This window comes from Vanacampus margaritifer, chromosome 2, assembly GCF_051991255.1.
Source record: "Vanacampus margaritifer isolate UIUO_Vmar chromosome 2, RoL_Vmar_1.0, whole genome shotgun sequence".
In the NCBI taxonomy this organism is placed as follows: Eukaryota; Metazoa; Chordata; class Actinopteri; order Syngnathiformes; family Syngnathidae; genus Vanacampus; species Vanacampus margaritifer.
The window spans coordinates 23,391,349-23,415,808 of record NC_135433.1 but is presented as its reverse complement, the minus strand read 5'-3'; the positions used below and the strand labels follow the sequence as shown (position 1 = coordinate 23,415,808).

At 39.8% G+C, this 24,460-nt stretch overlaps 2 protein-coding genes across 3 annotated transcripts in view; both read right to left on the bottom strand.

Annotated features, from left to right (window-relative positions):
- Positions 1–4,699, bottom strand: part of crebbpb (CREB binding lysine acetyltransferase b) — a 52,003-nt gene extending 47,304 nt beyond the window's left edge. The window contains exon 1 of the mRNA XM_077556143.1: positions 3,879–4,699. Coding sequence (XP_077412269.1) covers positions 3,879–3,963 — 85 coding nt within the window. The 5' untranslated portion in view covers positions 3,964–4,699. The remainder of the gene's footprint in view (positions 1–3,878) is intronic.
- Positions 4,700–5,467: 768 nt separating this feature from the next.
- adcy9b (adenylate cyclase 9b) overlaps positions 5,468–24,460 on the bottom strand; it is a 56,083-nt gene continuing 37,090 nt past the window's right edge. For both annotated transcript variants that reach the window (XM_077557712.1, XM_077557713.1), the window contains 9 exons: positions 22,285–22,445; positions 18,092–18,202; positions 17,764–18,020; positions 17,543–17,645; positions 15,065–15,273; positions 11,820–11,979; positions 11,557–11,699; positions 10,548–10,571; positions 5,468–9,742 (listed from right to left, as the gene is read on the bottom strand). In XM_077557712.1, coding sequence (XP_077413838.1) covers positions 8,461–9,742; positions 10,548–10,571; positions 11,557–11,699; positions 11,820–11,979; positions 15,065–15,273; positions 17,543–17,645; positions 17,764–18,020; positions 18,092–18,202; positions 22,285–22,445 — 2,450 coding nt within the window. In that variant the 3' untranslated portion in view covers positions 5,468–8,460. The remainder of the gene's footprint in view (positions 9,743–10,547; positions 10,572–11,556; positions 11,700–11,819; positions 11,980–15,064; positions 15,274–17,542; positions 17,646–17,763; positions 18,021–18,091; positions 18,203–22,284; positions 22,446–24,460) is intronic.

Genomic DNA, 24,460 nt, shown 5'->3' with positions numbered 1-24,460 from the left:
AACTAAAAACACTTTTTCGTTGTTGGTGAAAGCGTTTTACAGAAGTAAAGCACTATTTAGGTGTTTGTGGCATCATTCATGGACAAAAAGAAGTGTACAATTCACTAGAGTGCATGAAATAACATCGTTTCACAAAAAGCTCTTTTTCTCCGCTTTTTGTTTCAAAACAGAGAATTTCGGTGAAAGTAACCATTTTCTATTGTTGATTACTGAAGAACGGAATAAGGTAGAAACAAACTTTTTTTTCTGATGAAAGATTTGGTAGTATGTGTGTTTCCATAGTCCAAACACAACATTTTCTGTGGACCTTGAAAGATCAGTCAAAATGCTTAAATCAGCTGGCACTGGGGACAACCCGTTTCTGAAAACGTCTGGCAGTGAAAGAGTTAAAATTCAATTTTCTTATAAATTAATGGGGGAAGAGATATTAAAATACCAATTCATGTTTTATGAATCAATATCATGCTCAAAAAGGAAAATCTATTTGATATTGATTATTAGATTTTTTTAAACCAGCATTTGTAACAGCCATCGCTGATAATTTTCTTAAAAACGTGGAATAAGCACTTCAATTGACTCTAATATCCTCCATAACTATTAAAAAACCCAAAAGATCACTAAAGCACTTATCCTGCTTGTACCCCAGCGTTTTTGTTCTAATGTATTCACTCAGCGGCGGCACCCCACCATTCCTAAATTGTAGCCGTCGTTCCTTCAAATTTCCGATTAAGGCAGTTGAAGGCCTGAGAAGAGTGCAGCCAAGTGGCGTTACACCGGACGGATGGTGAAAGAGACAACTAGACAACAAGGCTCAACACTGCAACCAATTTACCACAAATGCGGCCAACTTCACAGAGTTTGCTGGTCAAAAGAAAATAATAAAAAACCTTCAGGTCACATGGTGCAAGAGCAATTCTGTATGTTTTATTTAGTAGTGCAACGGGTTTTTGAGCCGCGTGTTTGGAGCAAGTGCAAGGATGAGTCAAGCTGGCCACTGCCCACTAGGTGCTGCTGCTAAGGCCAACTTCAAAATAAAAGGCTACCAATTATAATAGATGGACGTCAATGCAATGCCTTGGAACGCTTTTATTTTTAAATGAACCCTCGAAGAGTGTGGTGGCGTGGAGTCTTAACTTGACTCGTTATGGTCCACGGTCTTTCGTGGCCGATTGTTTATTGCCCCCTGCCGTGTGGTGGGCTCCCTCTCGATGATCAAGTTCAACACAACACCATTGCAAAATCATATTAAATTGCTAATTAAGGACGCTAAGAAACAGCTAGTTAATAACGCCGTCATTGTATGATACGGCTTGTATGATAAGTCTCCAGCGTTAGCAGTTAGCCGCTAATGGTAATGTAACCATTGGGGTCTCTTGCAAGACGCGAGGTGCATTCAAATGCAATTGGTCATTTCAAACATACACAGAAAGAAGTCCATCAATGTATTAAACGTTAAAAATGACAAATGTGAGTGTTCTATCAATCCATAAAAGATGACATATATCAAGAGGAATGATGGGGGGTGAAATCACTTTGCTATTTTACCTAATTACGATCAATGGTGCATCTAGTCACTTAGATTTACAATACCTCATCTAATAACTAGGCTTCTATCCTTAACGCTCGTGGTTGGTATGTAAATGAATCAAAAATAAAGAGTAACCCTGCCTTTGTTACATATAATTATTGGAACATTTGCCACCAAAAACTGGAGTGACTTTACATTAATACCCTTCAAACAACTGGCAAACACTGAACAAGAATAATATTCGCAGTCATAGTATAATAGTATAGTTTTATTTTCATCAGTCATCTGAGCTTGAATCGAAATGTGTTCACATACTCCTGGTTGGGAAACACTGAATTGATTGGTTATGATGCTAGGCAGGCTGTGAAGCTTTGGTTTTCCCAAGGGGAAGATGGTTCGGAGGCCTCCCTATAAGAGCTAGAACCTCGCGGCCAAATGAATGAGACTGATGGTACGTTCTATTTGAGTTCTCTATTCAGAATGAATGAAAGCTCGCGGCGAGCTTCGCGTGCAGATAGCAACATCATAACGGCAATATTTCATTAATGGTGGTCTATATGAAACTGTAGATAAGGTTCAATGTTGATGTAAAATGTTCGTAGTCTGTATATATTTTGTATTTTTGTCATGACGCTGGCCGGCTGACGGGCACCTGATTGTGTCTTCCTGGTTTAAACCAGGTGTTGTGCCAAAGTACTTACCGGCGTAAAAAAAAAAATGGACCCCCTGCCGTTGGTACAAGGTATGTTTTTCATAAATACATGGAGAACACGTGTTTTTCTGTTTTAGAAACAAGGTTTTGTAACTTTTTTATTCCAGATGTTTGAAGTTTAAATACCTTTAATAGGAACCTTTCAAAGAATCTCTACTTTACTGTGGTAAAAGTTATAAGATCCCATGGCAGGGGATACCATTTTTGATGGGAGTAGGTACTGTGGCACAACACCGATACTCAACTCTTGAGTAGTCACCGACACTGATACCAAATACGATACCACTAGTACATAAAATTCCCCACCCAAAAATGACAGATGATTTTTAAAAATACCTATTATTTTTCCTTAAAACTGCATGAAATTTAATGGCAACTTTCTATTAATTAATTTAATTTCTAATTCCTGATCATAAAACGGCCACAGGAGGGCGGCCGATACTGGTATTAACCGATACCTTAAAATAAAAAACCTGGTAATTCCGGCCAGGAAAAATCCTGGCAGTGTTGCCGTAACTTATCTTCATCCTCTCTTTGCACACATTGCATACGATTTTCGCCTGATCTTTGTCGTTTGGCGTGATGCTGCATTATGGACGATGAATTTGACGGTCAAATTGTCCTGAAATGCTTTGCATCACGATTAAATGATTTCACACAAATGACAGATCGTGAGCCCTGCATCAAATCGTCACACGATTTAATATCAATTCGCCCACCCCTATTTTGAATCCTGGCAAAAACTTGCCACTTGTGAAATGTTATGGCAGAATTGTTCTAATGAATGAATGCGTTAACATGGTAATAGTCTTATTGGAACTCTTAACTTAAAGTATGTTGCCTGTGAAAGAAAGTTAGTCAGTTGAATTTACAGAATTCATGCACATCATGGTGCATGGTCATACCACTTTGTTTCAGACCGATACATACTTAACTCGAGTCGTCACCGATACTGATACCAAATACCGATACCAGCCATCCATCCATTTTCTTAACCGCTTGTCGTCAAGGGTCGTGGGGGTGCTGGAGCTTATCCCAGCTGTCTTTGGGCACTAGGCGGGGTATACCCTGAACTGGTTTCCAGCCAATCGCAGGGCACACGGAGACGAACAACTATCCACAATCACAATCACACCTATGGACAATTTGGAGTGTTCAATTAACCTGTCATGCATGTCTTTGAAACCGGAGTACCCGCGGGAAAAAAACACACGCAAGCACGGGGAAAACATACAAATTCCACCCAGGAAGACCGAAGCCCGGACTCGATCTCACGTCCTCTGCACTGGGGGGCGAACGTACTAACCAGTTAACCACCGTGCCGCCAACGCTTACACATAAAGTGTGTATAAAACTGTGTATATTAATTATTTTCCACAACATTTGTCCCAGATTTGTATTTTTGATGAGTGTTATGTGCAAAACAAGATTATTAACTTGTGCTATGGAAATGAGCCATGTTAATGTATATTACTTGTCACTTTGCGTCAAAAGTAGCTCACAGAAGATAAAGACCGGCGATCCCTCAGTATAACAGAGACAGGGGTGGTCTTTTGACTTGACTGCGGCACCTTGGCCTCATCTCACTGACATCTTAACCCTGGTGACAAATCAAACATGAAGACAAGAAGCGCTCACCTGGGTCGTCCGACGCCGAGAGAGGTGAATTGAGTTTGGGTCGCTTTGCAGTGGGAGGTCCGACATCCAGCAGATTGTCAGCCATTCTGGGTGTCCAGCCAGGGGTGGTCCCAGGCTTCGTTTATTCTAAGTACGCTCTCTTATGACAGCGCGTCAAAAGGAATCAATTGAACTGGCTTCGTTTTGTTTTTCTTTGAGTGGCAAAATGCTGCCCGGGGAGAGGAGGTTTCAAAAGAAAGGCAACAGCGCCACGCTTCGCCACCGGAGATCACCCCATGATAATCCAACATCTAACCACCCACATAATTATCCCCAATAATTGCATCCAAAATTTTCTCGCGTCGAGAGGAATAAATAAAAATCAATCAGGAAATATTACACGAAGCGAACGCGAAGCCATTTCTACGGCGACCACCGGCGATGCATCCGCACGGAGTCATTTTTTTCGCCGTCGAAACGAGCCCCTTTAAAATCCACCTCTGGCTCGGATAAAAAGAGCAAAAATCGAAAAATATTTCCTTTGAGATAGATTATTTTTCCGGTTGCTGTCGCGCCGGAAAATACGGCGGCTCGGGGCGGACGGGCGGCGAGAAGCGCCGCTCGCTAAAAGGGAAATCAAATATACGGTGGGCTCTCGGCACGACAAAATCCAGAGTAGCCCTCACATGTTTGCATTAATCCTCGCCGGAAGAACCCGCGCTTCAATTTGGGCCAACAAAATGCCGGTTGGGGTCCGCTCTGGGTGGCTCCGGTCGTTTTTTTGACAATTAATTCCCCCCCAGAAATCCCGATTCTGAGCCGCGTCAAGATGGCGGCTGTTGATTCCTACGATACAAAAAGTTTTTTTTTTCTTCCCAGCTAGACTGTGGGGGAGGAGGGGAAGGGAGGAGGGGGGCGTGCATATGACGTCATGACGTAAACCTGTGTCCCACCGTGCGTCACGTGGACGTAAGACCGTAAAAATATTGTATTCCTGGTATGCGTTCTTCGAAAATGCGTGCAAAAACTTTTCTAAACTTGATTTAAATTTTAGTATATATAAAAAAAAATAGGCACTCACTTTTTCTTTCCTTTGGAATACACTTTACAGCTGGGGGGATGAGAAAAAAAGTTTTTTTTAGTTATTTATTTTTTTTGTGCAAACAAACGGTTTTAACAACTTGGAATTTGGGAGTTATATGTCGTATGGGCATTGGGCATACGACATATTGCAATCCTAAGAACTACCAATTTCACTAATAACAATAACAATAATAATAAATAAATTCAAAAAAGTTAAAATTTCAAAAATGTAGAAAATGTCATTTCTTGAAAAATATTTTTTTGTCTGTCTGCAGTTCAAGGACAATATTTAAAAAAATTATATTTAAAATAAAAATTAATAAATTTGTACTAGCACTGCTGATGTACCCTTGCAACAGAAGCGAGTGTCTGTGGGTATTTAAACATTAAAAAAAAAAAAAAAGCGTACATACCACAAGTACATAAACTAGTCTTGGATTTGCAGCCACAATACATCTTTTTTTTCTTTTCTTTTTTTAAATAGACGTTTATAAACTATCAACTACAGAACAAATGTATGTTCACAGTAGGGAAGCAGTTCTTTTTTTATTTTTTAGTATTTTGGTATGGAGTGAATAGCAAAATAACTTCACTAATTTCTCACATCTCATTCATCTCATGTTGAATAGTAAAAGCGTTTAACAACAACGAAGAAATTGAATAATTTGCCTACCACATTAATGTGCTTTATACAAAACAAAAAAACAATTCAACAATAACAAGTCTTGAAAAATGAGTGTGGCATGCTATTCGCACTGCCTAAGGTTTACAAAATTACGCCATTTAGAAGTGTCTTTATTTGGCTAGTTGAGACTCCCCAAAAAAGGACAAGTATATAGAAAAATGTTACAAGAAATTATTACAGCTTAATAAGTGAGTCCCTTTCAAAACACAAACACAATTTAACACACAAGCAGGCAAAGTGTACACACGTACTATATCATATTCCAAAATTGATAAATGAGCTAGTTCTTTGTTATTCAATACATGCACAAATATAAATAATAGAAAATACTCAGATATTATGCAGTACAAAGTCGTAAGCTACATAAAACCATGTGCAAACAGTGAATTTAGAGTGAGTTATGTTAAGTTATGATGAACGTGCTCACCACAATCAAACACGCGAGAAACTTTTATTTTTTTAATGCAGACAAGACAGGAATGACACTCTTTGGCATCAATATTTCCCAGCATGCCACTTTCCTGGCTCAGAACGCCACTTACGTCAAACAACAAATATCTTAAATTTAATCTTTACAGTGCAAGAAGCAAGAAAATGTATTAATGATCCACTTATAGCACTTATATGACGTTAATTACAGTAATTCAGAATCAAATCTAATAAAAATAAATCAATTTAAGTGTCAAAACTAGTAAAAAAATATGCACTTCACCTGAAACTTATTAAGCAGCCTACTTATTCTTGGATCATTACTAATGCACACCTTTACTGTAGTAATAAATACACATTTGGTGAGAATTGTGTGCTCATAAACATACAATTGCTTTGATCCAATTTGCATTATCCATCCATTCATCATCTAGTGTGCTCAAAACTATAACCTACAGAAATACAGGACATAATATAAGGCAAGCGGGGGAAAACAAAGACAACGTCAAACAAGTCAGCTGAATGGCTTGTTATTGTAATGTGTAGTGTATGTTTACAACAACTTGTTTTTTTTAAAAAGGCACTACTCAAATACATAAAAAAAAAATATCCATCAATTACTCAATATACTTTAGTTGATGTTGATACAGACAGGAAAATTAAAGGCACAAGATATCCACGACAATACAAAATTATGTGCATCACATAGGATAATGTCAAATGATACATGAATTTAATTCAATCAGCCGAATGGGCAAAAAAGTGATTTTTATAATAGCAATAATTTTGGTTTGTACTGCTTACTTATTTTAGGACAGTCTGATTTGAACTGTTCAATTGTTTTGCCCCTGAGCACACAATCCATTTCATCAACATAACTTCATATAGCACAGTGGAATCTTTTTGGGCCTTCATTTGTTTCTATTTTGCAAACACAAAGGAAGGCTGGAGCTGGGATGCAAACACAGATTATTAGAACTGTGAGGCAGACGTGCTCATCACTGGCCATCTAAAACTATACTAAATGTCATACAAGTGTAAAAAACAAAAACAAAAACAAAAAACACACACAATTGGGGGGAGGACTCTAATGATGGATGAAACTTGGTGTGACAAATTGAAAATAAATTGAAAAATGAATATTTTTTTATGTTTACATTACCACCCCACCCAAATGCATTTCAATGGCCAGCAATTACACGTAGATTTTCAATTATCACGGGCCGACCTAGTCCCTATCTCTTGTGAATAAAGCGTTCCACTGTATAGTTTACATGAATATCACAGTTACTTGTCATTACAGTAGAAAGACAAATAGACTGTGATTTAAGTACCAATCCGGTACGTCACTGCCATAGGAATGGAACTCTGTTGACTTCCAGGTTTTTGAGTGACTTTTGAGGCATGTGTTTCCAGGAAAGTTTTGATATATTAAATAGCAACTTTTACTTTTGGGGCTGCAATATAGTAATAATAATAATAATACTACAGTGAAAACAGTGATGTAATTTTTTTTCAATGCATCTAGCTTCTACGATCTCAGTAAGAGGACAGAAGATTCACATGAACATTTCAAGTCTTATGGCAATAATAATTATTCGACAGTTGAGCTTCGCTCTAATCCAAAAATCCATTCAACAGTTTAAAAGTAGCTTCCTGCCTCACCTTTTTGAATGATCATTTCAAGCATGCTTATTAGCTGATACAGAGTGCCATCTTACTTAGGGAAAAAAAACACTACATGATATAAAAGAAGGTTCCTAGCCATCCCTTAGCTTTACGGCTGATCTAATCCCAACAGACGTAAAGACACACCCACACGCCTTGTATACTGTACATGCAGTTACGCACACTCAACATGGAGCTTCGCCCCCACAAGTCTCTTAAACAACTTTGGTGTTTTCATGACAAACATGGAAAGCATTTAACTATAAATCATGTAGCACTTTCCGCTTGTAAGGTTAGTCGTTTGTTAATCAAAGGCAAAAGGTCGCCAAAAAAAAAAGATGGCTTAGAAACCAAAACAGTGATACATCTACAGCATTTTTGTTCCCTTTTTAGTGTTTTCAGAAAAAAAGGCTTAAGTCTAGAAGTTATTTTATGCTAAAGGCACTTAAAAGAAGACAGATTAAAGGTAGAGATAATCAAGTATGCGGTTCATTATATCCTTCCTTCGACCTGGCACAAGCCGATAAAAATGTCAGTCGCTCAAGTTTCCAGCATAACAAAAAACAGGCTTACCTTTGGGTTTTTCTACACTGTTTTACTTCAAATCCCTACTGTCAGGTGGAAGAGGGGAGCGGAAGGCAATTGAAACATACACAGTATTTTTCATGAATGCGGTCTTCAGTGGACTTACTAAAAACAGGAAAAAGGTTTCCCACTTGATAAAAGCCTTGAAAATGTTTAAAGTCTGTTGGAATCCTGGTGTCCGTCCTTCTGGGCAGGCTTCACCGCCACCGAGACGACGAGCCGGTTCCTATTGGCGACCAAAGGCGGTCCCTCCAAGTTATTGACGTGCACGGACGTCAGGCCGCTGTGCGACACGGAGCGCCTGGCGTGACAGACCTGCGCAGAGGGACGCCATTGAAGCCCTTCGCCCCTCTCGTGGCAAAGCCCCGTTTTGGCAGAGGATCCGGCACTGGCGCTGGGCACCATGCTGCTGCTGGCCGCCGTGCTTGGCACCATGCTGGCGATTTCATCGGTGGGCGAGCGTCCGATGCTGCCGTCCACCTGCGCCCTGATCTCCGGGGACACGGACAGCTGGTATTGGGGCACGGAGCCGCTGTCGCCGCATTTGGGGTAAAGGAAGGTCTTCATCTGTCCTTTGCCCTTGACGTTGACGGTGCCGCGGTAGTCGAAGTCGTAGTCCATGCCGCTGAGCACGCAGTAGCTCTCCTCGCTGACCTGGACGCGGCACTCCACGCCCGTGGTGTCCATGCGAGAGGCGATGTTGACCGTGTCTCCCCAGATGTCGTACAGGAGCTTGGTGGTGCCGATGACTCCGGCGGTGAGGGGCCCGTGGTTAAACCCGATACGGAGCTTGAAGCCGAAGCCCAGCATGTTCTTGTTGAAGTCGTCCACCACGCGCATCATTTCCAGGGCAAAGTCGAAGAGGGCGCGCAGGTGAGCGTGAGGATGGGCGGCGTCGGCGCACTGCTGAGCGTTGAGGCCCGCCGCCGCCATGTACGTGGCGCCGATGGTCTTGATCTTTTCGATATTGGCAAAGGCGGGCATCCGCAGCAGCTCGTCAAAGTCGCCGATCAGCTCGTTGAGGACCCGGTAGCACTCCTTACCGCCTTCGTAGCTCTCTTCGTAGAACTCGCTGAAGTTGACGATGCTGGCGAAGATGACGCCCACATTGTCGTGGTTCTTGGAGTAGCTCTGCGTGACCTTTAGCTGCTCCGCCACGTGGATGGGGATGATGTTGCGGAGCAGCCAGTCGGCCTGATCCCTCATGTTCTGGATTTTGATGCGGTGCTGGTCGGCCTCCACGTTGCCATGGTAATGGAGGCGGTAACTCACCTCGAATTCCCGGTTGAGGAACCAGACGAGGAGGAGGAGGAGGAAAAAGGCCACGCAGGCCTCGGGGCCCAGCAGGTCTCTGGGGTGGGCTTCACCGTCCCCATCAGTCTGCATCTCGTATTTGAGGGCTGAGCTATTGCTGCTGTTGCTCGGCTTGTCTGACCTGCAGGAGAGAAAATGTACAGTATACGGGCTGTCCACAAAATCTCGTTACAATTTAAACCTAAATTGTCAAATGTATTCCATAAAATGTTATGAATTTATTCCAAACAGTCTATTCATCCGATTGGCTTCCAGTACATGTACAATAAGTAAAAGTTTTATTTAACCAGTCAGAGTTCCGATTCATTCTCACAGGGCAGGAGCACTGGCCCTCGAAGGAGTCAATATTTTTCTGTCCTCTGAAAATTTGTTAACAGCAAATTCAACTGAGAAAACACGCGTAGAGAATACACTTAATAATCAGCATATCTGGTGGGTAAAGGTGATGTATTTTGTTTTCTGCTTGTTGTTAGCTTAATATTGATTCTCAACTGCTTCAGATGATGTGATGTACACGACACATTTATGTGCTCCAGGGGAAGCTCTAAAACATATTGTTGCTAGGATATAAGTGTTTGCAAAATTTTGACTTTTTGAGTATGGTAAGGCTCTCAAAAAGGTAACAGTTACCAGGAGTGTCAGAATAATAAGTAGAGCAATTTCAATATGCCAGACACTTGCAGGGCTATAGATAGACAAACATTCAAACTCACATTCAATAAACAATTTAGAGTCTTCAATGAACATATTTTAAAATGTGGGAGGAAGCTGGTGTGGCCAGAGAAGGCCCTTGCAAAAATGGGAAGAACATGCATACTCCACACAGGAGGACCTGAGCTGAGATTTGAACCTACACAAGGCAGACATGGTACCCAATACCTCACCATGTGTGAAAATTAATCATTAGGAGTGGGGGGGAAACTTACCAGAAAAAAAGATTTGCAGCAACCCTAGAGGAAATAAAACATACAGTACATACAAATTATACACAATATATTTATTTATTTATTGTTACAGCAGAGCTGCAAAGCAAATTTTGATTTCACTTTATTTATTGGTGACTTTATGCTAACGTTGATGACCGATAGTGATTCTAACCAGGAAAACTGCACTTTAAATAATATTTTTTTTATGTTTAAGAAAAATGCTTACTTTTCAGTGAACCCATAGTCATATCATATCGATTTTGAGATATCAACAACGAGATACAAAATGTCCAAATCGTTCAGCACTAGTTTCTTTGGGGAAGCTACAAAGGATTAATAAAGACGATTTGAGATACAAGCATGATCACGGGAACAAATAAACTTGTATTTCAAGGAAACCCTGTATAATAAATAAAAGTAAAATGTCACAACATGTACTGTTAACAGCACTGTATATTAAGGATTAAGGCTAGACTAGTTAATCAGCTGATCGATTTAATTGGCTGGTATTAGGTTTTTTTTTGTTTGTTTTTTAATTACATATGGCAACATAAGACAGAAGATATTGATATTAGAATTTTGCCACCCCCAACAAAAAAATGGCAGATTTTGTATAGTGTTGTATAGTTAAACAAATAAAAAATAAAATAAAAATTAAAGGATAAAGTATTGTAAAACAGTCAAATGTTCGTTAAGTGTTAAGGAACCCAAAATAAAGTTATACATTGTATATATATTTTAATTATTCCACCCATTAATCACTGCGATTGACTAGGATCCAGTTCAGGGTGTAACCCCGCCTACTGCCCGAAGATAGCAAGGACTGCCACATAAGAATAAGCAGTTCAGATAATGGATGGATGGGCTCATTAATCGGTTATCGGAATTTCATTCTGCCAAACATTGGAATCGGCCTCAAAAACGCTTAACGGTCAGGCCCAATTTAGTAAATTGCTAACTCAGTGGACAATTCATTTTAGAAATTTTGGCTAACTTCCTAACGTCCTACCTGCAGGGAGACGTGAAGAGCAGAGAAAGAAGTGCCAGTCCAACTAAAGTTGCTAAGCTTGAGCGCATCCAGTAGGAGAGCTGGCAAGAGTTACAGAACTGAATGATAGCAATGATGACAGCACAGCAGATGAACATTGTGAACTGGAAGGCAGGTGGGGGAAAAACAACACAGAATGATTATTTTAATTTGGCAGAACAATTGTGATGACAACGCACCTGCCAAGTGGAGAAAATAATAATGATAACACTGTGATGCTCCACCTGAATGGAGTGATGCATATCGCAAGTGACGTGCGAGAAGACAGCTAGAGCGGGCAAGGACACCGTGACGGCGCCGATGAGGTGGCGCGGCATCCAACCCGACACGGCTTTCATCAGCGTGCGTGTGCACTTCAGAGCGCTGTCCAGGTAGAACGCCATACTGGGAAGGTAAAGAACGAGAAGCAATAAACACTGATGTATAGAATTTAACATCATACATGGATGGCGATCAAAAGTTTGGGCAACCCAGGAAAAAAGTGGTACTATAGTCGATCCACTGAACTTGTTTCCAAAATGCATCAGGCATGTCTGTAGTGAGGAGGACGTGGATGGGGTTTTCTTCTGAAGACTTTTCTATGAATAAGTACAAGTATCTCTTTATACACAGCTCCAATGGAGGGATCGTGGAGTCAAACATGGGTTTTGACTTGTTTTTCTCAGAATCCTGTGAGTTGTTCTGTCTTCCAGTTCTTGCTTTGATTTACACTGTTCCCGATGACTGTCATTTCTTGATTACATTCCGGACAGAGGATATTGGCATATATAGCCTTCTCCCGCTTTGTGAGGATCAGTTATTTTCTGTTTCAATATTCAGTTGTTCATGTAGGCTTTTCCTGACATTGTTTTTTCCTAGTCTTCACTGAATGTTGGGGCAAAGCGAGATGCGTCTGAGAATTTAAATTTTTGGGGATTTACATCACCTGGTCTTTCCAGACAATGATTGTATCAACAATCCATGACATTGTCAGGCCTCAGCTTTTCAAAGTGGGCAGTACACGCTAAAAACTCTGCAGGGGGCCCAAACTTTTGCAGACGTCATTATTATTATTTTTTTTTTGTAAATTATGGAAATAAAATCAAACTTTCTTTTTTACGTTATAAGAAAATATTCCATCTTTCTTTGGCTTGTTTATGCACAGTAAATTTTGTAATTTTTTTTAACTGGGGTGGCCAAACTTCCAATCCCCACTGTAGGTGTATTGGATGCGTTGCACCCATACCTACGTATTTATTCATTTATCTTTCTATTTTTTGCATTTGTTTGTTTATTTCCACAATGTTGCATCGAGAAACAAGCCAAAAATATTGCTGAGCAGTCATTCACATAGTAAGAAATTGACTCCCTCTGAAGCTCTAAGTTGATAAACAGGGTTCCAGCACACCACAACCCAACAAATGTTTGTTTACACTGAACAGACATAATTAAAGTTAATTTTCATGTAATTTACCAAAAGCTTACAATGCAAGGTAAGCACATCACAGTTTACAAGGAAGAGACTTACACATCATTATTTTCCAGCATTGTCCTAAAACAGACACAGTAAACCATCTATCCATATCTATCTGTCCATCCATACATCTATTTGTCCATCCATCTACCTGTTCATCTATTAGAGTAATATTTACACTATGAAGAGAGTAAAATAAAGAATTGGAAAATAATAAATGTCACTCAAGGGTTGAGGAACAAACTCATGACCTTCAGCTTGGTAGACCAATCTACTCCCTGAGCCACGCAGCTCCTGCTTGTTAGATATTGCTCATGTCAGTTGGAATCTTCCTAATTCCAAAACATTGTTTTTGGTCTCTTTTTTGGAGTTAAGCAAACAATAAGAGGGGCATAGCTCAGGTGGTAGTGTAGCAGTCTTCCAAGCTGAAGGTTGTGAGTTCGTTCCTCACCCTTGAGTCACTTCGTATTTTTTTCCCCAGTCCTTGATTTAACTCTCTACCAAGTGTAAATATTAGCCTACTCTAAAACTATTTGGTCCCACTCTAAATAAAGTCAAATTTACTCTAAATAGAGTACCTACCTATCTACCTACAAACCCAATTCCCAAAAAGTTGGGACACTATACAAATTGTGAATAAAAACTGAATGCAATTATGTGGAAGTGCCAAATTTAAAAAATTGGTTCAGAATAGAACATAGATGACAGGTCAAAAGTTTAAACTGAGAAACTATCATTTTAAGGGAAAAATATGTTGATTGTAAATTTCATGGTGCCAACAAATCTCAAAAAAGTTGGGACAGGTAGCAATAAGAGGCTAAGTCAATTGCACTTATAAAAAAAAAAAAACAGCTGGAAGACCAGTTACCACTAATGAGGTCCATTGGCAACTTGATTGGAGTATAAAAAGAGCTTCTCGGAGTGGCAGTGTCTCTCAGAAGCCAAGATGGAATCACCAATTCCTCCAATGTTGTGCAGAAAGATAGAGGAGAAATATCAGAAAGGTGTTTACCGGCGAAAAATTGCTAAAAGGTTGAAGTAATCATCATCTACAGTGCATAACATCATCCAAAGATTCAGAGAATCTGGAACAAACTCTGTGTGTAAGGGTCAAGGCCGAAAAATCATACTGGATGCCCGTGATCTTCGGACCCCTAAACGGCACTGCACAGCAAACAGGAATGCTTGCTGTAAGGGAAATCACAGAAAGGGCTCAGAAAGACTTCCAGAAAACATTGTGGGTGAACACAATCCACCGTGCCAATGCGGAAAGGTATATTCCGATTGGAGAACAACATATGCTCCCATCCAGGCATCATCACTTTCAGAGAAGATCTTGCATTTCTCAACACGATTAATGCCAGACCACATGCAGCACCAATTACAACATCATGGTTGCGTAGGAAAAGGATTCGGCCGGGTATTGAAATGGCCAGCCTGCAGTCCACTTCTTTCACTTCGAGAGCACATTTGGCGCATCATAAAGGTGAAGGTGCAACAAAGAAAGCCCAAGACAGTTGAACAGATAGAGAGACGCGTGTTAGACAAGAATGGAAATTTGAGAAACTTGTCTCCTCGATCCCCAGACGTTTGCAGACTGTTGTAAGAAGAGGGGATGCCTCACAGTGGTGAAAATGGCTTTGTCACAACTTTTTGGATATTTGTTGACACCATGGAATTTAAAATCAACATAGTTTTCTCTTAAAATGATACATTTTCTCAGTTTAAACTTTTGACCTGTTCTCTATGTTCTATTCTGAATAAAATATAAAAAATTGGCACTTCCACATAATTGCATTCAGTTTGTATTCACAATTTCTATAGTGTCACAACTTTTTTGGAATTGGGTTTGTACTTTGGATTCTTGCTGTAGTGTAACAATTGTTTTGCCTACAACTACAAGTGAGATTTAGAACTGTTCTTCAGCCTTCAATGTAGCTCTATCAATCTGAAAGCATTGAATCTGCATTCTTCCATTTCCTCACTTAGTAATATTTTACACTTGTGTTTTCTCACCGTATAACAAACAAAAGAGCCAGGGCCTCCAGCAAGGCAGCCACACTGGTCACGATGAGAGCTGGAGTGGGTAGACTCAGCTGGAGAATGACGGAGCGAAGGAAACAGGCCAGTGACAAAGCCACAAATACCAAAGAGCACAAGAGCTTGTCCAGGAAAGAACTGAACGTTGGACTGGCGAAGGTTTGCACCGATGCTTTGGCCTCCACCTGTTAAGTGAACAACACAGAAATCCTATTAGAAAATCAAGTCAGTGCTAAATGTTTGTGCAGACTGACACATTGGACTTAAGCTGTAAAAGTGCATTTCTGAAGTACACCAGTAGAGAGCACCACAGCCTCACAATAAAATTTCTCCACTTCTCATGTCCTGCGGGATATTTCTCTGCCGCAGTCTTGAGAGCGTTAAAGGACACAAACCCACTGAACAAACAAACACAATCAGAAGAAACACGCAAAATTCGGACACAATCAGGGATTAAAAATATGGAATTCCAAAAAGACAATGGGTGTCATGCACAGACAGCTATTAAGATTCATCAGTCCAAGGACAGCCACACGCATATAAACATGCATGTGCATCTATGAAGCATGAAGCCATACTCTGTTTCAGGGACAAAAAAATAGACTAAGGACTCCCAAACTGTTGGGCTGCAAGTGATTTCCAAGGTGTGCATTGGTTTTTGAATGAATGCCTTCAACAACGCAAAATCAATTATCTAATCATACACACACCTTGACAGTATTACAAATTTTTAACCATGTTAATATGTTAAAAAAAAAAAGTCTTTAAATGCCCTTTTTGCTTTTTTTAGAGGGCCACCTCTGTCTGGCTTTGGAAAGAGGATATGGTGCTTATATAGTATTCCAAAAATATTTATTGTCGATATTCACACTGGACTGGAGCGACTAATAAAACGAATGTTGTGTATTTGAGTCCAAATGTATGTTATTTTTGCGTTCAAAAGCTTTATACATTTTCTTAAAACTCAAAATGTATTTCAACACACACACGCCCACGCACCCGCACGCACGCACGCACACACACGCACACACAATTACAAGCATAAAATGTTTAGAAAAAAGTATGTTCTAAAGGGAGTCAAACATACGGCCCTCGGACCGGATCAGGCCCGCAAAGGGGTTTAATCCGGCCCCCGAGGCGATTTTGTAAAGTAAAAAAATGTGTAATGTCGGACCAATTAATCAGCCGGCCACAATCAAAACAAATACATTCGTAATTTCACAAGCAGTCCTCAGATGACCAATGTAGCTTGCACACGGAATTTGTCCTGGATGTCATTATTTTAAACACAACTTAATGTTACGGTTTGTTTAAAAATAGATTTTTAAAAAATCTTAGACTGACATAAATCTGTTAAATACGACACAAATTCAATAACTGATAACAAAAATAATATGACAAGGATTAACGTCTTTATAACTTAATTAAATGCGCCACACAATGCATTCTGGGAACAATATACATGCAAAACAGATAGATTTAACACGTCTGGAACTCATACAGGCAAAGTGTTGCTGCGATCTGTATGCATTTGTGTTATTTTTTGGAACAATATGATTACAGTTGAGCTCCTAATTTAGGGCTGGCCCACAAACAGCGAAAATCTGCGTACAATGGACGGCAATTGTTTTTAATTTATATACCATTATTTTACCAAATCTTGCCCACTTGGTAATATATTTTCCTCCATGCGGCCCCTGAGCTAATATGAGTTTGACACCAAATCTAAACAGTATGTTCAAAATACTGTACGTATTGTAGTGTTTGTGTACATGCATATCCCTTTAAGAGGCGGGGCCTGGTGGGGGTGGCATGTGGTATTGCAGACTGCGAGTGAGTGCTTGGGTGAGAGCTGTGGCTGACAGAAGCTTTTGTGTGTGCTCCAAGTGAGTTTATGTTTATTTGATCTCCCGGGCTTCAATAAATAGCTGAGTATTGAATTGGAAACTGAAGTTCTCCTTTCCCACATGCAAGCGCATTGCAGTCCATATTGTGCTAACAAAAGCCATATGAAATGACTAATACAAAAATGTGTATAGTCGGGGCATGAACGATGGACTGCCAAGGAACTATATGTAGAAGTGAGTTGAAAGCTTTAGAAAAAAGCTGCAATCTTGTGGCATCCAGGTCATGTTTTTAAATGAGAATTGGTTCTCAGGTTTTGGAGGTTTTCCTCTTCCAACACAAGCTGATTCCAATCAGCAGGATCGTTATCAGGCTTATGCAGAGCTTGCTGATGAGCTGATCATATATAGCTGTGTTGGAGAAGGGAAACCTCCAAAACCTGCAGGAGTTTGACACCTCTCCGCTACAGCAACTGAATGCAGTACAGTGGGGGAGCACTCAACCAAAAATTGCCCCCAAAAGAGCCCTGATTAAATGACAAGCATTTGTCAAAGCAATCTAATAATAGCCATGGGTCTTGGGACGACCTTAGCAACGCAACAAACGCACCTCCTCTTGGTAGCTTATCTGGTAGGCCAACTCCAGGCTCTTATCCAGGAAAGTGAGGCACAGCTTGTTAATGGGCGGTCTGTAGAAATAGTCCTTCATCAGGCTGTCAAAGAAGGACAAATCATTGCAAATGATCTCAATTGTGCCCTCTGTAGAGCGCAAAGTGACTGTAATAACATACATTCCTTTAATAGCCTTGGATGATTTTTGGCTGTCCTCACCTGTCCCCTTTAATGACGTCCACAAAGTGGGCGTCACTTCTCTCCCGGAAGTTCTTGGAACGCAGCGGGATGAGCGCCGAGTGGTCCATGCCCAAAGCCCCTCCGGCCCACGTCTTCTTCTCCTTCTCCTGCAGCATCTCACACAGCGATGTTTGACTGTTGTTCAAAGGTTCCAGCTGGGGACCCAGCAGGCCATTCAGAGCCTTTGGGCCGCAACCCGCAGACACCCCAGGGAAACTCTTTAAACCTGAAGTATCCTGAAGGAGAGACATTCTAATGAGAGCTCTGAGGTTTTGTTCACAATAAGTAGTCTAACCAGCAGTCTAACCTTGCCATTACTGGTCTTGTGGTCTTCATGGCGGCCGTGGTTCACGTCACCTTCCTCCAGCACCTTTTCATCCCCTGGTATGAGGACGACACTGCAAGACGGACACGGAGGCTGCAAGGAGGTAGAAGTGGAAAGGCAAGGAGGCTGTTATTCACGTTTGGGGTAACACCTTCCTGAATGTTTAATAATGAATATAATGCCTTCTCCACATAATGAGATCTTTTTTTAATACGGCTCGGGAAACTCATCTTTGCCACACTTGATCGGTTCATCTGACAAGACTGTTTACCTGTATATGCTTTGGTAGGTGCTGCTGTTTTGGTTAGTAACATGCTTCAAACGGCCTTGCCTGGTTTTTAATGTCCGTGTGTGAACATGATAGCCTCTAAATAGGGCAAGTAAAAAAGTAGATTCAAGGGAGGTGTTTATATGTCTTGTGGGTTATACATCCAAGGACAAAATGAGAAGACACCCTTTATTACTGTAGGATTAAATATTTGAGGAAATTCACTATTTTTTAGATGAAAAAATTGATGAATGATGATGTTACTACTGTATTTGTTCCATTCCACCAATCAGTGCCATGTGCCTTTGGTAATGATCTTGTAATATATATTTTTTTAATCTGAAAATATCGTGTAATATATTGAACAACTCAAATGTGTATTACCCCAAATCAGGCAACATTTTGCTTCTGTCATTGTTCTATTTATAAAAAAAAAAAATTAAAAAATCCTCATCGGAGTAAAAGGACTAAATGTAACGGGAGTGAAGTTTTTAGCATATAATTTGCAAATAATTAACTACAGTATATAGCCACATGGCATTTATACTAATAGCATGTTGACACTAACAAAAACAAAAATGAAATTTGATTTAAAAAATAAATGAAATAATTGAACAAAATGTATAAAAAAAACAAAAAAACAAATGTAATCTGGGCAACAGGATTGAGCCAAAATAGGAACTCCGTCACTCACAGGTGAATATCATGGAATATATGAGAAAAATCATTGCTCGAACTTACTTTTGGTCTTTCCGTTGCCTGCAGACGATTTTAATGATCCAACTTCTTGTGGACCATGTGACTCATGGATTGTTATTTTTTTTTTAGTGAGGGTAATATTTTAAGTGTTTTTTAAATTAATTTAAAAGTTTGATAAGGACTAACACAAATATGTAAAAATCACACAATTTCTAAAGACTTGATTATACACAGCATATCATGGTAAAGTCTGATTTTAGGAAGCTACTGCTAATTTTCTTATAATAATATTATATTATTATTAATATATAATACTGTGACCTATTTATATATATAATTTCCTGGCGCTTAATGGCACCGATTTCAAGTACTGGCCTTCTTTTTCCTGATGGGAAAAGTGAGATGAAAACAGTATTTGCGGGTGGCATACATTTGTTGCATCAGCATATTCTGCACATTCTCCGTGTCTGTTTTTAGACTACATTTGCAGAGAAACATGGACATCAGATGTATTCGGCTGAAAATGTCAGCATCCACGGCATTAAAGCTTCATTCAGCGTATGAGCACTTTTATACAGATGTTGGTACTTGAAGGTCTCCATGCGTGATCCTTGAGATTGGGCCCTAAAAATGATAACTTGCCATAAAGGGATAGCGGTCATCAAGGCTTGAGAAGGCCCTTCACTCCTCCCAGCATGCCTCAACTCATTAAAATAAGGGGCCCCCTACTGACTCCAGTCTCGTCATCCTCCGACCTGCTTTGCTAACTTTTTTTTTCCATCCAGCCATGCGAACACTGGTGTGTCAGAAAGTTGAAACGAGGCACTGCGGGAGTGCGCACAAGCACAGGAGTGAATATTAAAGTGCAAGGGTTCTGAGATCCCTTTTGGAGATTTGTGCGCTTTCAAAATGCAAATGAGAAATTCCTCTTGAAAGCGGAGATGAAGAAGACGAGCGGGACATGCTCAGGCTCATTATATTGTCAATGGCTGGCACAAATAAGTTTCCATAACAGTAGCTCCTGCGCTGATTGTTTTCAAAGCAATAAACATGCTCATTTTTAATATCACAAAATACAGAGGAACTGCCAAAGTCGAACATAATCCGTTCTGTAACGGCAAATAATTTGCTCCAGGGAAATAATGGACAGTGAACCCTCCCTTTATTGAGGTTCATTATGCATGGCCCTACTATTTCACAGATTATCAAGCAATTGTTGTTGTTTTTCTTAATGTTTTTTTACATACACAGGTGAGTCCGAATTTAGAGTTGTATCATGTTGTGCAGTATAATGATTGGCAGCACCAGAGGGGATTAGTAATGTGTTACAATTACTTCATTACATTTATTTACTGTAAGTAACTTTTTGGATAAATTGCACTTTTCAAGGTAGTTTTAATTATGCTTTTTTACTTGAGTATTTTTGTTATAAACAAACACTTCTTTTATTGTTACATTGTTTTATTTTTATTTTTGTAGTTTTATTTTTATTTTAATCTATTATTATCATCTTTTATTCTCTTCTATTTATAAAATAATATTTAATTTCATTATCTATTATTACTTGCACAACCTATTTATTTGGTTCTTGAATGACATGAATATATGTTACTTTATGTAAAATTTAAATATTATTGTTTTGGTTAAAATGATGATTGTTGAACAGTATCTGAATTTGCAAATTCCTATTTTATATTTTTGTCTATATGACATTCTTGTCCTGATTTAATAAAAAAAAAAATATTGAAAGTTCCTTAGATTCAGTTTTACTTGAGTTATTATATTCTATGGTAAGAAGAGTATTTTTACTTGAGTACAATTATTGACATCTCTGACTGCCTCTGTGCAGCACTGAAGTCTATCAGAAGAGATGCAGCATAATTAACATCAAGAAGAGGAGGATGCGCCCTCAGTGTAATACAATGCCACATTTCACTGTTTTAATATTCATTGTTCCCATAGAGTTGAGAGAATGAATATATGTGTGTATTGTTGTATGCTCTGCTTGTATGGGTTGTTGGTCCGTACTTTATGTTTTAAAGTAGTATTTGTTTCAATGTACAATGTTTTTGCTTTTGTTTCATAATTTTTGTTATTATTGTTAATTTATTATAGTAGCTAATTCTATAGAGTTTCTTATCCCACTGTATGTTGTCATAAAGCTGGCGGACTTTCTTCAGACGAAATGACCGTTATACTACTACTACTACTTTGCTACTTCGCGGTTCACTTCACGATATCGCGGATTTGTATTTGGGTCCAAAATTCATACATTACTCTGTTTTTCTTGGGTTGTACCTCGCTATTTCGCAAATTTTTCATAGATTATTACCCCGCTCAATTCGCCACCCACCCGTGCCACCCCCACCCCTCCCGGATTTACTATTTTCTTTATTTATGATGCTGTTTTTCTTGTTATATTTAGAAGGGTGAGAACTGTGTGGCAGCTTTATTATGGCTCAGTAGAAGCAGAACCCACAAAAATATACCAACAAAAAATAAAACAGCATTTTTTTTTCACGTCCATCGCGTGTGGGCGTGGAACGTAGCACCCGTGAAAAGTGAGGGAGTCTTTCAATTTTATACACTGTTAGATTTTCTTCCTTTTTCTGTGTCCAACGGTCTAACAAATTAGCATAGATGTTACAGTAATTCTAAACCCTTAAACAACTGCAAATGGGTCGCAAAAGATAAACCACGGGTTGTCTGTAAGGCACGTTGCTTGTCAACCTCTCTCATCCTGTCACCGCACACTTTCTGTGCCCCGGGAAGGACCCTATTGATTTTGAATAATGTCCATTCCCCCAGATCCTGCCAATCTTTAAAATGGTCACTTTCGTCTGCAATCGTGTTGCCAATTTTTCACGATTTAGTCATTTACGGACTCTAATGAAGACTGCTGCCGAGGTAATCATGGAAAATTGCTTTTGGCTCCCACCTTGCACAAAACGAACATGGTAATGGGAATGGCTATAGGCTATCTATTTCTTGTTCAGCCCCCTTAAGGCAAGAGAATTGTCTATGCAAAGACTATTAAAGCTTCTGCAACACCCACATAAGCAAAAGCAAACCGTATACAGTATCAAAAATGACCGTGAGAATACTTGCAGCTTTAGTATTGTACCTCAAGCAATGTAAAAACAACAACAACAAAACAAATTCTCGACAATTTGTTTCCTAACAAATGTTGAGGTGTCACCTGACTCACCAGGGGAAGGTTGGAGGCTGGCTGGGCTGAATCTGGGGGGTGCGCGCCCTGCGAGCAGCACTTCAAGTCAGCGTGCTCAGAGGCTGACAAGGCCGACTGGGAGCAGCTACAAGGAGGGGACTTCTCCGGTTTCCTTCTAGAAATCAGGTAGGTCCTTAGGCCTAGAATGTTCCAGATGAAAAGATGTAGCGGTTTTACAGTAGTTCATGGGAAATAGCCAGTGTTTGGCATCCCTGTTATATGCCTTCACATATCATCACACGGTATATTTATGCAGGTGTTGGCTCATTGCCATTTAGTATATGTGGCACATAGGCATGCAACAACGTCTATAAATAAATATTAACACAAGACTGACTCCAACTGTAAGCCCACCCACAATGAGTTTATCACTATATGACGGATATGAATAATAACTAAAGGAGCTGCCCTAGATGGGATAAAATGAGTTGTGATATGAGTTGATTGTCAATATTTACAGTTTAACATGAGGTACATAAATACAGATTTTTAATAAATGTGAGAGAACCCACTCATCACAAGGACAAAATTGCCATGTTTGTGGTTACTGCTCTTTTGGTGTATGGTGTGCTCACGATTGCACACACTCAACACAACCAGTTGCTCTTGTGTCCGGAAAGAGCATGAGCTTTAGGTCACTTCCTAATTGTTCAATTTTAAAGTCACCAAATCAGAGGCTCAACACAAGACAGCTTTGACCAATACAAACTTTGATTATAAACATTAATCCAGAGAGGAAAAATGTTCATATTAGACCCAAGTTTCAGTAAGTGTAATCGGATAAAAAAAAATAGTTTTGCCTTATTAAACAACGATACCAACACATACTGTCCATCAAGCCATATATTTTCTACTGCTTATCCGGGGTCGAGTCACGGGGGCAGCAGCTTTAGCAGGGAAGCCCAGACTTCCCTCTCACCAGCCACTTCAACCAGCTCCTCAGGCGGGATCTCAAGGCATTCCCAGGCCAGCTGAGAGACACAGCCTCTCCAGCGTGTCCTGGTTTGTCCCCGGGTCCTCCTTCCAGTGGGACATGCCCGGAACACCTTTCCTAGGGGGCCTCGAGGCAGAGCCGTTTCTAGCTTCATGGGGGCCCTAGGCAAGATGCTGTTTGGGGGGCCCCCTAAGTTACCAAAACTACAATGAAGAGATTCCTAACCCTTTAGATGGTCTCCTAAGATTGCACATTCTATTAGACTTTATGAACAAAACAGACTACAGTTAAAACTAAACATCTTAAGTTGACAGTACATCAATAAATAAAACAGCTTTTGAGTGATTAGACTAAACAAACTCCATTTTAAAGTGCAATAAGGAAAACAAACTAACTTAAAATAGCTCCTTAGGTTATCAAGCAAATAGAGTGAATTTTCCTTTTTTTTATTACAATAATATTCCAGTAATATAGAATATTAAATCTAATCAGTTTTTATATTAAAAATTGTGATGTACAGTGTCTTTTTAAAGCTTGTGCCCAATTACAAATGTGTCACTAGTTAAACTAGGGGCTGGCCAAGGGAAGGTTAACATCTATAAATAATAAAATAAATGCCTGAGGCTAGCGAGATGGCTAGCAAAACAAACAAACTTCCTGAAAATAAAATAAAATGAAATTTCGCCTCCTACTATCCATCACCAACAAGTGCCAACGTTTCTCCTTTGACTGTTTTTTTTCTCCAGTTTTTTTTTCTTCCATTTTTTTGCGCCGCTGAGATAACTTCTTTTTGATGCCATTACGGTGTCTGATTTGTTTAGTACTCTTGCTAACTAACGGGAAAGGTAGATGGTTAGCTGTCAAACATTCTCACACAGTTAGTGACGTAGACACTCTATGTCACTAACTGTGTGACACAAAAACACCAGCCACTGCTTATCATCACAGTTTATTTTATCTATATCCTATGTTTATTTTTTTAAGCAAAAAAGGCATGTAATAAACAAATATTAGAGACAGACAAAGACAGGACATTTTTATCGTTCTCAGGTAAGGCCCCTTGGTGGCTGGACACCCTGCAGAGGAAACTCATTTCAGCTGCTTGTACCCGGGATCTTGTTCTTTCGGTCACGACCCACAGCTCGAAACCATAGGTGAGAATAGGAACATAGATCGACCAGTAAATCAAGAGCTTCGCCTTTCGGCTCTGCTCCTTCTTCA